Here is a 16,713-nt window from a genome sequence, read left to right as displayed (position 1 = left end):
TGCGTCGAAAAGAAACGAGCGAAAGAGACAAGATTGCGAGCACGAAAGACGCGCATGCGCAAGGCGCGTCTCCTTAATCCGGCGGCGCGCCGTCGGACGGCGCGGTGATGCATTTCGGCACGCGCTTCCGTGCCCCGCAAACTTTTGCTCCCGACTGTACATAGAAATTATGTCAGCGATTGTCTTGTCGAGTCTTTCGGTCAATCGATATGCCTGTGGATAGTGTGCTGTCCATCCTACGGGGTGGTGCACGAAATAACCCAATCCCGATTCCCCCGTGTCGATATCCCCGCAGCGAATTCCCCGCGTTATCTCCCCCGACCTCATTTCCCCCGGGTTCCAAAAACTCCGTGCCCCCATCCCCTTATCAGTTCCCCCCGTCCTCTGCCCCCAATTCTCGTTACCGGACGAAAGAAAAAGTGCATACCGAGGGTCAACAAGAACAAAGAAATTTCGAACTCGACCAGGTGAGTTCTATTTAAGGAACTGTCAACATTGGATGCTTCCCAGACTAGGTTGAGATGCAGGAGATGGAGGTCGAATTTTTAAAAACGGCAAAAGGGAAAGAGGCCTAATACTAGACGGATTTAAGTATTGCTTTCAGCGGAAGAACCAAGATGAAAAAACTGCCTGGAGATGCGCTAAATACTGGACAAATAACTGCAAAGCAGCAGTTCTCACGAAGCACGGAAAAGCCGTCAAGACAACACAAGGTGAGCTAATGACTTTCTTTTTTTACTTTCGCAAACTCTCGGATTGCTGTTCAGCTTGAAGGGCACTGAATGAATGAGGCTAAAATCTGCTGCGGCGTTTCATTATCATCACGTCGATGTGTTTCAGAGCACAACCATCCACCTGATAGCAGCCAACTTCGGGAAGCGCGACTGAAGAATGCATTGAAGCAAAGGGTTAGGTCGGAGCCGCCTTTGCCAGCACCGCAAGTGTACAGCAGAGAGATCTTAAGCCTTGTGGGTCAAGTAGGCAAAAAATTGTCTCGTCTTTACATACTATGTTTTATTACACGCGTATGCGTGTTCATGGTGTCCGCGATTGAACCTTGTTTGTGACGGGACCAATTTGTTCTAGCTTGACGACACGGTGATGGCTGAGCTGCCGACTTTTGAGAGCGTGAGGAGCACCATGTGCAAAGAGAAGAGAAAGCAGCAACCGAACCTACCAAGGGACATGGCCGAGATTAACCTTGGAAAACTACATACGGAGACACTCGACAAGCGAGACTTCCTGCTGTTCGACGTCAGCATAAGTGCAGGCCGTGTTCTTTGCTTTTGCACGCAGGAGCTGCTTTTTCATATTTCGGAAATGGTTGAAGTGTTCATCGATGGCACGTTTTTCTCCTGCCCTTCATTGTTTTATCAACTGGTCACAATAAGCGCCGTCAAAGAGGGTTTGAGCTTTAACATCGCCTACTTTCTTCTACCTGGGAAGTCTCGAGAAGTATATGTGTCGGCCTTCACGAACTTCAAGACGGCGTTGGACGCTCTTCGTGCACCTCTGTCACTCAGCGTTGTCCGTACGGTCTTTGAACTGGCCCTTATCCAGGCTTTTCTTTTTGTTTTTTCTGGAATTCGGCACCAGGGTTGCCATTTTCACTTCGCTCAAGCAATCTGGAGGAAGGTTCAAGAACTCGGACTTGCCAAGGCTTACCAGGAAGATTCTTCGGTAACGATGTTTGTACGCCAGACAATTAGTTTGGCCTTTGTCCCGCCGGCGTTCGTACGTATTGCTTGGCGGGGTTTGAAGGCAACTGCACCACCAGCCCTTGGAGTCCCACAACTTATCCTGTACTTCGAGGATACTTGGCTCTTAGGAAACTACGACACTCAGCAGTGGAACCACCACCAAAACAGCGGAGCCCGGACAAACAACCTAAAGGAGGCCTGGCACCGGTCAGTTCATTTTTCAGTATGGTATAAATTTGCTATAAAAAAATCGGAATGCTTATTTACCAGGAGTTGTAATCCTTGTGCTTTTTATTTACAGAAAAATTAACAACACCATCGGGAAAGCGCACCCCAATGTCTACACTTTCGTGGAGCACATCAAGCGGGACGAGGCCACTAGCAGAGTCACCCTCCTCCAGGTATCCAACGGCGGCCAAGCCCAAAAGCGACAAAGGAAGTGGGAGATGAAGGACGAAGCCATCAGGAAGCTCGAGCAGCGTCTGTCCAATGAAGAGCTCAACATTCAAGAGTTCCTTAGGCTGGTGCAGCGATATTGCGGTATCTAAGTAGTGGACATTGCTTCAACAAAACTGTATACATTAACATGTTAATAAATCTTCCATAATTTACAATATTGTCAAGCACTGAACTGACACAGGATCACGGAATAACAGTGTGCGTTGGTTTCAAAGAACATCGGAGGTGATCAACGGGCGTCCGTATCGTTTCGTCGACACTCGTTTCATCGACACCATGTTTCGTGAAAAAACTAGCTTCGTCGCACGTGCATCACAGGAACCCATGTTAATCCAGGCGGACCACCCGTCCACGCCGCCTCGCGGCGACAGACACAGGCGACTTGTTACAAAAGGAAGCTAATCCGAGCTGTCGGTGTAACAAACTTTTGATGAAACGATATGTCGATGAAACGTCGTTCGATCAACTGATTGCCACTGGATAGAGAGGCACACAAAAGTTACAAAATGGGGGGATTGGATACGGGGGTGCTGGCGCTCGGGGGAGGCAAGACGGGGAATTTGACAGCGGGGATTTTGACACTCGGGGGAAATGGCACGGGGCATTTGGGACAGGGGAACTGCCACCGGGGGAATCGTGCCACAACCGTCCTACGATGGCTGGTCTCGCTTAAACAAAGGATATTTTAGTTTGCTGAGTCAGAAAGGCGGAATCACGGTCGGACGTATCAAGACTTCTGGAGCGCCGTGCCGGAGAGCAATATATTTCATGAAGAAGTTGGCAAATTTAACAGCATTCCCGAAAGGTAGGGTCTTCGTCACGGCGTATCGTATCAGATAGACTGTTCACCACGATAATCCACCAGTTTCCCAATGTCGAAGTAGGGAAGGAACCAAGTACATCTATACCAAACTGCTAAAACGGAGACACCGGCGATGCTATTGGCTGGAGGAGTGCCGCAGGATGTATGGGCGGTGTCTTTCGACGTTGGCACTCTCGGCAGGTTTGGGCGTAATGGCGGAAAAACTTCGGAAGCGCCGTGCCGTTTAATGTGACGAACTTGTGCCAAAAATAAAAGGGTACAAAAGATAATAACAGAGCGTCGCGGGCGTCGAAGTCGGCGTAGCAGCAGAGTCAAACGCTGGGGCGAAACTGACTGCAGATCAGCACGCGGAGTCCCTTATGTACGCGCGTTGGGTTCTGGAACAATCGGCCTAGATTGTTCGGCGAGTGGAACATTCAGAACTCGATCTGACGAGAATGTTCTCGAACTCACGAGAACGCAATGAAAGAACAAATAAAAGAGCATTCCACTGACTGGAATCGAACTCAGACTTTCTGCACGACAGTCGAGCACGGTAACCACTCGGCCACGCGCGCCGTCGCTCGCTGACGAGCGTGGCATTACTCCCCCCTTTAAAAAGGCATCGTCTCGATGCCACGTAAAAGGCAACAAAACAGAGCGAAACAAACAAAATAAAATGGGAACATACGGAGGCTCGCGAAACACAATCCTATCAAGCGGTGCACAAGATCACAGTTCGTATGTCTTATCGCGCGTAATACGGCTTGAGGCGCACGACGTGGACGACTTCCGGTCGTGGAGCGCGGCGTGATGAAGTCCGTGTTCCGTCGGGCATCACCTCGTAGTTCAGATCCCCGAGTCGACGAAGTACTTTGTAGGGTCCGAAGTAGCGCTTTGGGAGTTTCTCACTGAGACCACGGCGGCGGATCGGTGTCCACACCCATACCCTCTCTCCGGGCTGGAAGTGGACGTCCCGACGACGAAGGTTGTAGCGGCCAGTGTCGACACGTTGTTGGGCTTGAATACGGTGTCTGGCGAGCTGGCGGACTTCTTCTGCCCGTTGGGCAACCACCTGGGCGTCGTCGCTTCCGTCGAGAGCCGGTTCGTGGGTTAACATCGAGTCCAGCATTGTTGTTACTTTACGACCATGAACCAGTTGATTGATTGATTGATTGGAGTCTTATGGCGCGAGAGCAACTAGGCCAAAATGCGCCAGATGCATACACTATTGCAGGAAAAGGGTTAAGGAGAAGACAGAGCTATAGTAGCTGGTGATACAATAAAAGTATGAACATGAATCGTGTAAAAGATATGGATATGAATTTCAGGTAAGTATAAAAGTTATAGTCAATAAGGAATTATCTGAAAATAAAAAACATGGTGAAAAAGGAGGGGTTATAACAGGTGTAGATAGCCTGTTATTTTAAGAAATTCCAAAACTTTACTAAAAGGTACAAGAGGTTCATTTCCTAGCAAAAATTTTGGGTGAAATGGAAGATGGGATTTGAAAATAGTGGAAAAACATACTTGTCGTTTTTGATCCAAGTACCTACAGTGCCACAGAATATGTAGGACAGTCAACGTTTTGCCACAATGCTCACAGCGCGGGGTATTATCATTACAAAGTAAATATAGATGCGTTAAACGAGTGTGACCAATACGCAAGCGGCACATCAAGACCTCGTGGAACCGGTTCCTCTGGTGGGAACTCTCCCATAATCCTAAACAAGGTTTGATATTGTGTAGTTTATTGTCTGTTTCTTGATTCCATTCCAACTCCCAAAGTTCATACATTGATTTTTGAATAACTGGTTTAAAATCCTCATAAGGTAGGCCGACCGATGCCTTTAGGCCACCATTAACAGAGGCAGCCAATCTATCTGCTGCCTCATTACCTGGAATACCTACATGGCTTGGCACCCAGCATAGTTTTATATCAAGGCCAAGTAGGAGAGCGCGATTCATTTGGACACGCGCTTGTTGAACGAGGCGATTCTTCGTAACGGTAAGAGAACATAAAGCCAGTAGAGCACTCTGGGAATCTACGAACAAAATAGCCTTCCTCACACGGTCTTCTATGATGTGTTCAAGCGCCATGAGCACAGCATAAAGCTCAGCAGTGAAAATACTTGCAACACAGTCAATACGTTTCGCTCTACTAAAGTGTTCCGAATATACTGCAGAACCTACGAAAGACGGGCTTTTGGCCCCGTTGGTAAAAAATTGCACATAGTCTTGATATTTCTCTTGTACTGCAAAAAATTCCTTGAGGAGAACCTGATGGTTAACTGACCTTTTGTTATATTTTGTAAGCGACCAGTCACATGACAATCTTACTGCCTTCCAAGGGGCAACAGTTTGTGTTTCCTTAATCAAGTTACTTTCAGGAAGAGCCAGCTGCAGGGAGGAAGAAATGCTCTGAAGCCGGAAGCTTAATGGGCGTATTATGCTAGGTTTGTTTTCAAAAAGTCGCAAAAACATGGAGGTGTGAACCGAATTATTTGATGGATGCATAGGATCAGATTTCACTTTGTACCCATAACACAAGCTAAGATAATGTCTGCGCTTCTCTAGTGACATTTGATGTGTATCTACATACAGGCTCAAAACAGGCGATGTCCGAAATGCTCCCGTGGCAAGTCGAAGGCCAAGGTGATGGACCGGATCCAGCATTTTCAAGACAGATTGCCGTGCTGATCCGTACACAATTGCACCATAGTCCAGACGGGAACGGACCAGTGAGTTGTACAATCGGATGAGACATCGCCTGTCAGACCCCCATGATGTGTGTGAAAGTACTTTGAGAATGTTAGACGACCGCAAGCATTTCTGCTTCAGCTCCTTGACGTGAGCCAGAAAGGTAAGTTTCTTGTCGAAAATAACCCCTAAAAATTTGTGCTCGTATTTTACAGGTATCGCAGCGCTATAGAGCTGCAAACAAGGATCAAGCACCAGACCACGACGTAGTGAAAAGGGCACACACACAGTTTTTTCAGATGAAAACTTAAAACCATTTTCATCGGCCCAATTGCTCATTTTGTTTATTGAGATTTGAAGCTGGCGCTCGCAACTTGAGAGATTGCAGGACGAAAAGGAAATCTGCACATCATCTACATATAATGAATATGAAACTGATGGAGGTATCACTGCAGCAAGGCTGTTTATCTTTACCACAAACAAAGTGACGCTCAATACAGCCCCCTGAGGGACGCCATTCTCCTGAGGAAAAACATACGAAAGTGTGGAACCAAACCTAACCTGAAAAGTTCGGTTAGTCAAAAACTCCCTTATGCAGCGCAACATGCGGCCACGGACACCATGTGTGTATAAGTCCTTTAGAATCCCGTAACGCCAGGTAGTATCATAAGCTTTCTCTAGGTCAAAAAATACTGAAACACAGTGCTGTCGATGAACAAAAGCTTCACGTATGAAAGTTTCCAGGCGAACAAGATGATCCAATGTTGATCGCCCCATTCTAAACCCACACTGATTGGGATCTAAAATTCCCTCAGTCTCCAAAAAGTGTACTAATCGTCTATTTATTAGTTTTTCATAAGTTTTCCCAAGGCAACTGGTCATTGTAATGGGACGATAACTTGCTGGTAGAGTAGAGTCTTTACCGGGTTTTAGGAGAGGAATTATATGTGCCCGCTTCCAGCACTGAGGAAAGGCAGAAGCCATCCACAAATGATTAAAAAAGGTTAACAAATGGCCTAGAGATTCAGGAGACAAGTGCCGCAACATTTCATAGTGGATTTTGTCAGGACCAGGTGCCGACTGCTTTTTTGACCCAAGGGCCACCTCGAGTTCGCACATTGTGAAAGGCTGGTTGTATACAAGAGTGTCTGATCCTGACATAGCAATTGGCTGCTTTTCTGCTACAGCTTTGAACTTCTTAAATTTTGCCGAATAATTAGATGAGCTAGACACTTTACAAAAATGTTCCGCAAGAACATTTGCCTGGCCTTTCAAGGTTGGCGAAGCCGAGGGAAAAAGAGGCGTCCTAAAAGAGAGGTAGTTACCCCGAATTTTTCTCACTCGGTCCCACACCTCTTTAGTAGTGACAAAACTGTTCACCTTGGAAACATATTTCATCCATGAGCTTTTCTTAGCTCGTTTCCTTGTCCAACGAGCCTTTCCCTATTGGAAAACCCCAATATAAACAGCGTATTATGGATATTGGTAAACAATATCTTTTTATTGTATTGCAATACAATATAGACAGTGTATTGGAAAACATTACATTTATTGTATTGTATTACAATAAGGATTTGTTATGGGATTCCAATATCCATAATACGCTGAAAATATTGGAATCCAATACCGTATAAACCCTTATTGGATCCCCATGTGTCGTATGGGGATCCAATAAGGGTTTACGATTCCAATATACTCAGCGTATTATGGATATTGGAATCCAATATATTATATCGGCTACCAATAAAACTATATACGAGTTGGAATATCACGTTCAGCGCAACATTTCTCTGCAACGCAGTCTCTTCTTGTGTGTATTTCTGAGTGATAAATTAAAAAAATGTTGCTGTTGTGAAATTGTGAATAAAGAAGCAAAACACTGGACTTATCCATACCAAATTTATTTAACATATTCCTGAACTGGAGGATCTGGCATTTACTGCAAAAGAAAGTTAATTGTTTAGGACTCTCATTCAAAAACTTGATGTTTGAAAACAGAATGTGAAATCCTCACCTTAATGAAAACAGCACCTGCCAGCTGTAGTTATATAGAAACTGCAAAATAAAAATTTATGATTAGTTCGCGACAAGTAGCAATCCTTCACCAAGCGGGTAGATTCAAAATTATGTCTGCGTTTGATTGCGGAAAAAAGCTTCAATGCCACTGCCACAGGTCATTCTGAGCTCGGTCAATTAAATATATGTATCCGCTCGTCTGGCTTCACTATTCCTGCTTTGCACCTAACTAGAGTATCTGGAATGCTCACCTTTGAGGAAAAACGAACTGGTGCTTGCTTGCTTGTAGGCCGTGGAAACTGGAAGAGAGATTTGCGGTTAGTTGCGTCCAAGTAGCAGTTACTTTGAGTAGCGACGTAAAGTACACTAAGTCTGAAAGATTCAAAATTACATGCGCGGGACATAGATATCCTCTTGCGGCGTAACTGGGCACGTGTCAATGTCGCCCGCTTGTATTACAGAAAAATAAGCTTCAATGCAGGAGCTCCCAGTCGTTCTGAGCTCCGTCAATTAAAAATGCTGTACCGTTCATATGGCTTCAGTATTCCTCGTTCGGGAATCTGGAATTCTCACCTTTGAAGAAAAGCAAACTGGGACCTGCTAGCTCTTAGGCTGTGGAAACTGCCAGAAAGATTTGCGATTAGCTGCGTCCAAGTATCAATTTCTTTGACCAGCCACCTACAGCACACTAAGCCGGATAAATTCAAAATTACATGTGCGTGACATAATATGCCTCTTGTGACAAAACTGGGCACACGTTTTGTCGCCTACAGCAACACTGAAGCCAGACAGACAAGAGGTACGGCACCTTTAATTGACGGAGCTCAAAACGAGTAGGGACGCTTTCACTGAAGCTTGTTTTGCTGCAATACACACGTGTATTGCAGCAAAACAAGCTTCGGTGAAAGCGTCCCCAGTCGTTCTGTCAATTAAATATGCCGTACCGCTTCTCTGGCTTCAGTATTGCTGCTTCAGAGCAATCTAGAAAATCTAGAATCCTCACCTTTGAACGAGAATGAACTGGCGCCGGCTGGCTTGTGGGCCATGGAAACTGCAAGAGAGGTTTGCGATTAGTTACGTCCAAGTAACAATTTTTTTGGGTAGCCACCTACAGCACACTCAAAATTACATGCACGGGACACAGATGCCTCATGCGACGGAACTCCCTTCATCCTTGTTTTCTGTTAACTCTGCTCACCTTCACCACTCGTCTCCAATTTCTGCGCTACTTCTTTAATCTCGATTCCCTGGTTCCCAAAGGCCATGCCATGGCTTGCGCCAGTCACGGATCTGTCAGCCCTGCGACTGGCGCTATTGTGGCAAAGGCGCCACAGCACCTGGCGCTTGATGTGCTCTTTCAATATTTTGAGCATGGCTCAAAACAGGTGGATGGGTGTCTGGGATGCCCTTTGCTTATTTGCGGATCGTTCTGAATCAGAGGGTAGGCGCTTCTGCTACCTGGGCGCATGCTCGGTAATTTACAATAGTTGAAACCAAACTCTGCAGGAATCTTGAAACATAACAAACATAATGTGCACGCCAAAAGGCATAGCAAATGAAACACACACCATCTATCTATTTTCGTTTCTTGTCCGCAAGAAGCTGACGTATATGTAGCCTCCCTTGCTTAAGCCGTTCCTCCCTAGTGTCCCGGTCGGGTCTCGTCCTAATGAATCGTCGGTGGAGACCTGAGGAGCGGTCAACATCATATTAGACCTTTTTGAGACAGAACCATATACTTGCTAAGAGGAAGTACACCCAAACGAATCTTATGCATGTTATTTATAGTGCGTTTTAAATTGAGACAAATGATGTAAAATGAGACGTCAATACTGACGCACCCCTTTTACGAACCCAAAAATTTGAAGGCCTTGTCCCCCTCGCTAGGGGGACAAGGCACATGAATCCCGGCATGTGGATGAAATTTTTACCTTAACATCCCGACTCAATGCCCATCCCTGAATATTCGACCACCACACTTTTAGAAAAAAAAATATTTTTTTTAGAAAACACCGAGTTATCTACCACCCCTACAAACGCCTGAACCAAGCATACTCTACCGTGGCTTGTTTGCTCAGTGCCGCCCCCGAGTTAATTCGGGCTGACAATGTTGTTTTGTTTTTTTTTTCAAATGGAACCCACATTCTTAGTTTTGGTTTGTCTTGTAGAAGCAGGTGGATACTTTTATAAATCTTCCTCCCTATGCGCTTCCGAGTCAACATTTTTGCAATGGCCAACCCCCGGGCTTTGATTTTGCGCTCCTTGATGAATGCTGAAACTCATATAGGCGGGCAATAGCTCGCCTTGAAAATACTTGCTTTTGGTGGCCGAGAACAAACTTGTGTTCCTGATTGGCAGCCACTTGCTGCCAAGAATTGCTGCACATATCCTAAAGATTAGTCTAACACAGATGCTTTGGCCGGACAGAGACACAAAAGCCTGAAACAAGGCCACTATACAGACAGGAAATAGAGTGTCTGTGAGGAATGAAGCGCACAACTCAGATAGGCGTCAATCACTCACCTTGAAAACACTTGCCATGCGCTGCAAAGAGCAAACTTCTGGCCTTGATTGGCTGGTGCTTGCCACCAAGACCTGCATGTATAAGAAAGAACCTGGTCTTAGTCAAACTTGGGTGTTTTTGCAGAAGAGAGACAACAAAATACTAATGCAAGACCACTACACATAAGTTATGGCATTCAAGAGGATTGAAATACAAAACTCATAGGCGGGCAATAGCTCACCTTGAAAATACTTGCTCTCGGTGGCCGAGAACGAACTCGTGTTCCTGATTGGAAGCCATTTGCTGCGAAGAATACCTGTAGATATCCTAAAGAACCCAGTCTTAGTGTAACACAGATGCTTTGGCCGGACAGAATACAAAAGTCCGATACAAACCACAAAAAGCAGGAAATAGTGTCTGCGAGAGATGAAAAAAGACCCAAGTGGAGAGGCTCGTTCTGTTTCACGTTAGTCAAATAGTGTAGCTCATTTTGCTAAAACGATGCATATTTGCTAAAAAAAAGTATCTATATTTTGCCCCATTTAGCAGAGTTTACTGCCAAGGGTACCTGAACACCAGAATAAGTCAGAATTAGTCAGTTTTTTTTTTTTTTCTTCTTTTGATGAGCGACAACAGAATCCTAAACAGATGATGAAACAAAATATGAACACAGCAAGACAGGCTAGTTTGCCTTGATGCAAGCACAGTGCCTCGGCCAACCAAATGAGGTTCTATTCTTTATCACTTGTCATATTTGGTGGGAATAGTAAAGTAAATGAAAAGAAGGCAATCTCTCTTGCAGCCGACAGCTGCAAACAAAATTCATATACCTCGATGAACGACCTGGAAATGAAATTGGGTGGTGGCCAAGTGGTTTAAGGTGTCAAATTTCAAACTTACAGACTGTATTTTTGGTTTAAGTCCTCCTGGTGTATATTTTTATCCTTATAACTATATTTACATTTTTTTTTGTATTTTTGAGGCACAAGTACTTAATTTATACGCTAATTCACCTTTAGGAGCGTTTTAATTACACTCCATGCCTTTCTAGTGCTCGTAATTGATTCTTGGTGAAAGCGGTCTTAAATTTTTCTTTTCTTGCTGTCGCTGTTGCTTGCTTTCTCACCTTTGGAATGCTGACAACTCGACACAAAAGTAATGAAAAATGTGTTTAAAATGTCATGAAGATCAGCATTTCCAAGCTATACCCCTGCTTCATGCCCCGACCATGCCACCATACCATAGCTGAGTGCAGTGACAAATGGTCCCAGGTTTGTCACCCAACCGTTTTTTGGGCTTGCGGTGTGGCGCGACTCGTGCAGCACCTATGCTTCGCGATGGAGCCAGTGAGCGAGGTGTGACACACTAGAGCTGTGCAAGCCACAGCTTTACAGCCTGCAAAGCGTGGGAAGATCCCTCTCCCTTTGCAGAGCTGGCATTAGCTCACCAAGAAGCTATTGCAAGCACTAGAAAGCCACAGAGTGTGAATAAAAGCGCTTCTGAAAATGAATTAGCGTGTAAATTATGCATCTATATGTTAAAACTTAAAAAAAGTATATATGTATATATATATATCTATTTAAATACTAAAAAGGCAAAAAAGAAAAAAAAATGTTTCCAGGTGGGCTTGCCCCCAGAGCTCCACGGCCCTTGAATTCAGTTCCTTAAAGCCCGCTTCAGACGGAACAATTTCGCCCAGCAACTTCATGTCGCAACACCAGCAACACGGGCCGCCCGCGTTCACATGCAGCAACCGAATTGCTACGACTTGCCATCATTATCATGAAATTTTATTTTTCTTACAGTATTTAGACACACAGTTATATCCTAAAAACATGTTTTTATATCTTTAAATTGGGCTGAGAATACTAACTCGTGTTTTTGAAACAGTTTATTTTCAAAAATGATCCATTTCAAACCAAAACTAAGTCCTCAGTTCTCATCATCACGATTACAGGGGTGTCACGTGAAAATATTGCATTCCTGATTGGCTGCTGCCGCTTCAAACATCTCCGAGTAGTCAGAGTTGCTCGTCCGCTTCGAGCCGGACCCAATCTCAGCAATTCGTGTCGATCTAGGGAAAACTAGAGAACAACCCGCCAGCAGCCCCAAAATTGCTGGAAAGGTTGCCCCGTCTGAAGCGATCCTATACTCTGTTTCATACATAAAGTGCAACGCAGTCAAAGCTAGCGCACCGGTTTGCATTGCTGACCGTGCCTACGTTCGCCCCCATAAGATAGTGGGTCCCCTGCAGAAAAATCTTAAAAAGTCGGAAAATGTGCCTCCTCGGGGCTAATAACTGATATTGGCGTTATGATTTCAATGGAGCACAAATGTTTTTCAAGAAAAAGGAAGAGATAATGTAAACCACCTTAAATTGTTTTCGTGTTCATCCGTGTGGCAGCCGCTGTGGGTTTTCGGGTTGTGTGGCACTGGCTGGTTTTGAGAAGATGGCGTCTTACGCAGCAAGCTCAAGTACCTTTCCTGCTCGGATGTTTTCGAAGATTCGTTGTGCGAAAATCTTGAAAGAGTGCAAGCAGATGATCGCCAATGTGTACGGGAGTATAAGAACACATTCCCCGGAGAATTCGGTCGTGAAGTCCTGGAGACGGCCAGTAACGACACTGGAGTGTGCCCTGTACTGTCGCGAAGTGCAAGGCGCAGTGCCTATCTGGCAAGGTGGCGTCCCCGAAGCAAAGACCTCGCAACGTGAAAGTTTTGAGCACGGGGACCGTCAAGCATGACGAGTTCACACAGAACGCCATTCGCCTGAAGGTGCATCGCAAGTGCTCCGAGAGGGTGATTCCTACCCTTGACAGCTATTTCAAAATAAACTGTACAGGCCACAACTATTGTCGATTAACGTTTTATTATAAATTTTGGGACAAGGCCGCTATCAGGGCGATTCCTCATTCCACGCTGCACGAAAGAAAAATGTAACTCGGTGCTGGAGGCAAATAACACTTGCAAAGCGGCAGACCAGATGGTAGAAATCTGGCCTCTCGGCGACTTATAAATAAAAATCAAGAAGGAGGAACTGAAATATGCACTTCGTCAATGCGCACAATCTTGCACAAAAAGTATGTCTAAAAAAAAAAAAAAAAACAAACCAAAAAGCTATGCGCGTAAAACGGTTTCAAACTACGGCCACTGAGACGTCAATATCGCCAGAGCAGCGCCTTCTACCACTCGTCCACGAAACGCGCGAAGTAACACTTTTTCTATTTTTTCATGCGCACCACTTTAGTACCTTTGACAGCGTTGCACGCTAAGTATGAAACAGAGTATAAGACACCCTATTGTCTGGTACAGAGACAATTTATGAACGCTTGGGTGTTTAAACAATCTACTACACATTTTACAGAAATAAAAAAAAAACATTGGGTGTTTAAACGTTGTACTACCCCTTTTTCAATAGAAAAAAGCAACAATAAAAAAAAACACATTTCAGAAAAAAAGGTTAAGGAAAGGGAATGTACCATTATGTTCAGTGAAGTTTGGTGACAAGACTCGGGACTCGAGCAGGAATGCAGTTATCCTTGGTGTGACCCCATGAGACTGTCTTGCTGCCTTTGCTGGGGTTTATCTAACTGAAGTACCTGTACGAAAAGTAGAACACATGTGCAGAACACTCATTATTCACAAGAAAATTTGTCAATTCCCAAAATGACCCATGACAAAAATTATCCGAGGAATTTTCAGGCTGCGTTGGCCGAGTCACCTCTCGTGGCCAATGTTTCATAGCAATTTTAATTGTAGTGAACAGTTATAGGGTATATTACGAACAAAGTGCAATTTGGTTTTGTAGGAAACTATAACACACAAAACGACACTTGAATGCAGTATGTTGAGGTACCTCTAAACAAACTCCAGGGTTTCATGGCGCCTCCTTCAGATACCTGATGTTGAACATGAAATATGTGCACCAAGGAGTGAGCAAACAGCGACTTCAGATTTGTCTCTAACACCAGCGACATGTCGACAAGGAGTGCAACGTGTAGAGAAGGTCGTCTATAAGTATGCCAAGATGAAAAAGCAAGATGTAACGATATCAGAATAAGATCACACCAACGAGGCACCATTGTGGTGAGACAATCTACGATGTAGAGACAGTAATCGGGAGTCAACAGACGTACGGCCGCGATTTACTTTGCGGCGACTGAAATAAAACATGGCAAAAAAAAAAAAAAAAAACAATTTGAAAATTATAAAACGCTTTTTTTTTTTTTTACCTTATTTTTTGAGCGCAGCCGGTAGCAGAGCAGTTGGGCGGCGTCACGAAAATCTGACAGACTCGCTAGCTTTTCTCAACTTCGTACGGCGCCAGTCGGCACCACAGATGAATGGTCGGCACTCTTAGTCTACCAGGAAAAAAAAAAAAAATACGAGCTCAGAGCCCAGCGTCGATCGCGACTTTCGTAAAGAGAAGCTCCGGTAACACTTCGGCGACTCGCGAGCGTTAAACAACGCCTCTTCGAACGAGCCCAATAATCCAACACGTCGAACGGTTTGTGCCGGTAAGCACGCTGGGAGCCAGGGGGCTGGAGGTTCAATATCCGAAAGAGACGAGGCGCTGGTTTCTACGTCTATTTCGCACATGAGATAACAAGCCGAGTGATAGCTAGCTGAGTGTAAACACTGACTGAAGTTACATCAGAGTACACGCAGTCGAAATGACGTCTGCAACAGAGCACAGCCAGACGCTTTCAGCAGGGGACGCATGCGTTCAAATAAGCTGCGATTTCAAAACATCATGTATCCCTTCTGTCCTTCAGTGTTCACTTTGATCTGTGTATACCAAAGCACTCAATGCTGCAAGTAATAAAGTCGTCTATACGTACCTTTTGAAGCGATTGAAAGTGCGTTGGTTTCACTTGGAACCCACAAGCAAAGTGCGTGACGAACTTGACGAGCCGTTATCCGTCGGTCCCGCCATCGCCGTTGTCTTGCCGGGTTGGCGCGGTCGCTGTCGCTGCGCAATGGCGCAATCGCGTAATCTCGGCGGCTTGGCTAGGCTTGGCTGGATCGGCGGATTCGGCCACTCGGCGGCTCGCTCAGCTGCTTGTCTGGCTCGGCCAGCTCGGCTCGCCTCCCTTCGGAAAACTGCCTCCGAAGCTCGAGCGCTCGAGCTTTCGCGCGCGCGGGTTGACGATGGGGACTTTTCTCATAAAACGAGTCTGTAACGTATCGTTTGATGGCGCAAATGCACGTATTTTTCCCGCCGTTTTTTACAGTGTGTGAATCTTGCGAAACAGGCGACGAAGAGTGGTGGGTGAAATGTGCTCGTGTCTGGTTGTGGATTTTGTGTACGACGTAGGATTACCCAGAAAGGTGGGTCAATATCGATAAATGTGCGGGTAAGAAGCACGTGACCTGTCAAGCCCATTAATCCTCATTATTTTATCGTGCGAACTGACATTGTCACGTATCGCGTTCAATTTGGGTTCCAACATCGGTAACCTAACTTTTGTTGCATTAAAACTGCAATAAACATTTGTTTGAAAACGATCACTCCAATGAGCACGTCGTTATTGGGCTTTCTCATTGAAAGGTAGGTCGCGGGTGTCCCAGCTAGTTATTCTGAATGGTTTGGTGGTTATCTAGCATTTCAAGCGCTCGAGGCTGTGTGTACTGTGTGCCGTACGTACACTTGCGCTTTCGATCAATGTGAATGTGTTTGCAACGCGGAACGTTTGTGTTCTGTGTGTATCCACCTCCAATATCGTTCTCTCTCGTATTGCCGTATGGTAACTCCTGCTGTTCTACAATATCATTCACGCGATGTCGTATATGTGGGCGTACCGATATCCACATGTTGCTTCACGGGCGATCAAGACTGTGTTACGTATCCTCTTAATCCGCGGTATATGCCGACGTAATTCATGTTGGTAACTTGGAATTCGTTCTGAGATTTATCCACGCGATATTGTATTCTCCTTTGGGCCCGTGATCGAAGACCGATATTTATATATCGTGTGGCCGCGCAGTATGTCCATGTCGGTCACCAATATGCACGCGGTGTCGTATTCTATTCCAATAACCGTAAGTTCTGTCGGGATATTGTGCTTCGATATCGTGTTGTATACCAATAACCGCAAGTTATATCGGGATATTGTGCTCCAATATCCTGTTGTATACCAATAACCACATACTATATCGGGATATTGTGCTCCGATATGAATTCCCATCGTGCGTATTGGGTTAATCGGATAACAATAAGTTTTTATTGGTTTCCATCAACTTCATTGAAATACAATATTTCCAATAAGCCGAGTTCATATTGGCCTTTTTCAATAGGGTTGCTTTACATTTTTTAAACTCTATCTTGTTCCAGACAGTTGGGTAGTGGCAGAAAGTGCCCCAGGCCCTGTTCTGACGTTTAAGCGTAACAGAACAGTCTTTGGTCCACCAAGGCTTGCAGCGCTTAGGAAGATTTTCAGATGTTTGTGGAATAGAGGCTGAAGCAGCATTTATGATACGGTCCGTAACATACAAGGTGGCATTTTCCGGAGTCATAGCTAAAAGTTCAGCTG

At 45.2% G+C, this 16,713-nt stretch overlaps 1 protein-coding gene across 1 annotated transcript; it reads left to right on the top strand.

Moving 5' to 3' along the window:
* Positions 1–521: 521 nt before the first annotated feature.
* On the top strand, positions 522–2,248 carry LOC120845182. The gene is made up of 5 exons (XM_040216986.1): positions 522–536; positions 605–713; positions 841–977; positions 1,087–1,907; positions 2,002–2,248. Exons 1-5 carry the CDS (start codon positions 522–524, stop codon positions 2,246–2,248), a joined length of 1,329 nt encoding a protein of 442 aa, XP_040072920.1.
* The last annotated feature ends 14,465 nt before the right edge of the window (positions 2,249–16,713 follow it).

The sequence above is a fragment of the Ixodes scapularis genome, unplaced genomic scaffold (genome assembly GCF_016920785.2).
Source record: "Ixodes scapularis isolate PalLabHiFi unplaced genomic scaffold, ASM1692078v2 PGA_scaffold2__306_contigs__length_199485367, whole genome shotgun sequence".
Taxonomy (NCBI): domain Eukaryota; kingdom Metazoa; phylum Arthropoda; class Arachnida; order Ixodida; family Ixodidae; genus Ixodes; species Ixodes scapularis.
The sequence above is the reverse complement of the archived record's forward strand: the minus strand, read 5'-3'. Positions and strand labels throughout refer to the sequence as shown.

What these genes read in the sequence shown, in the direction of transcription:
- LOC120845182 (XM_040216986.1), top strand. An exon ending in AGCCGTCAAGACAACACAAG is followed by an intron (nt 714 to 840) that starts GTGAGCTAATGA and finishes GATGTGTTTCAG; the next exon opens with AGCACAACCATCCACCTGAT. An exon ending in TCTTAAGCCTTGTGGGTCAA is followed by an intron (nt 978 to 1,086) that starts GTAGGCAAAAAA and finishes AATTTGTTCTAG; the next exon opens with CTTGACGACACGGTGATGGC.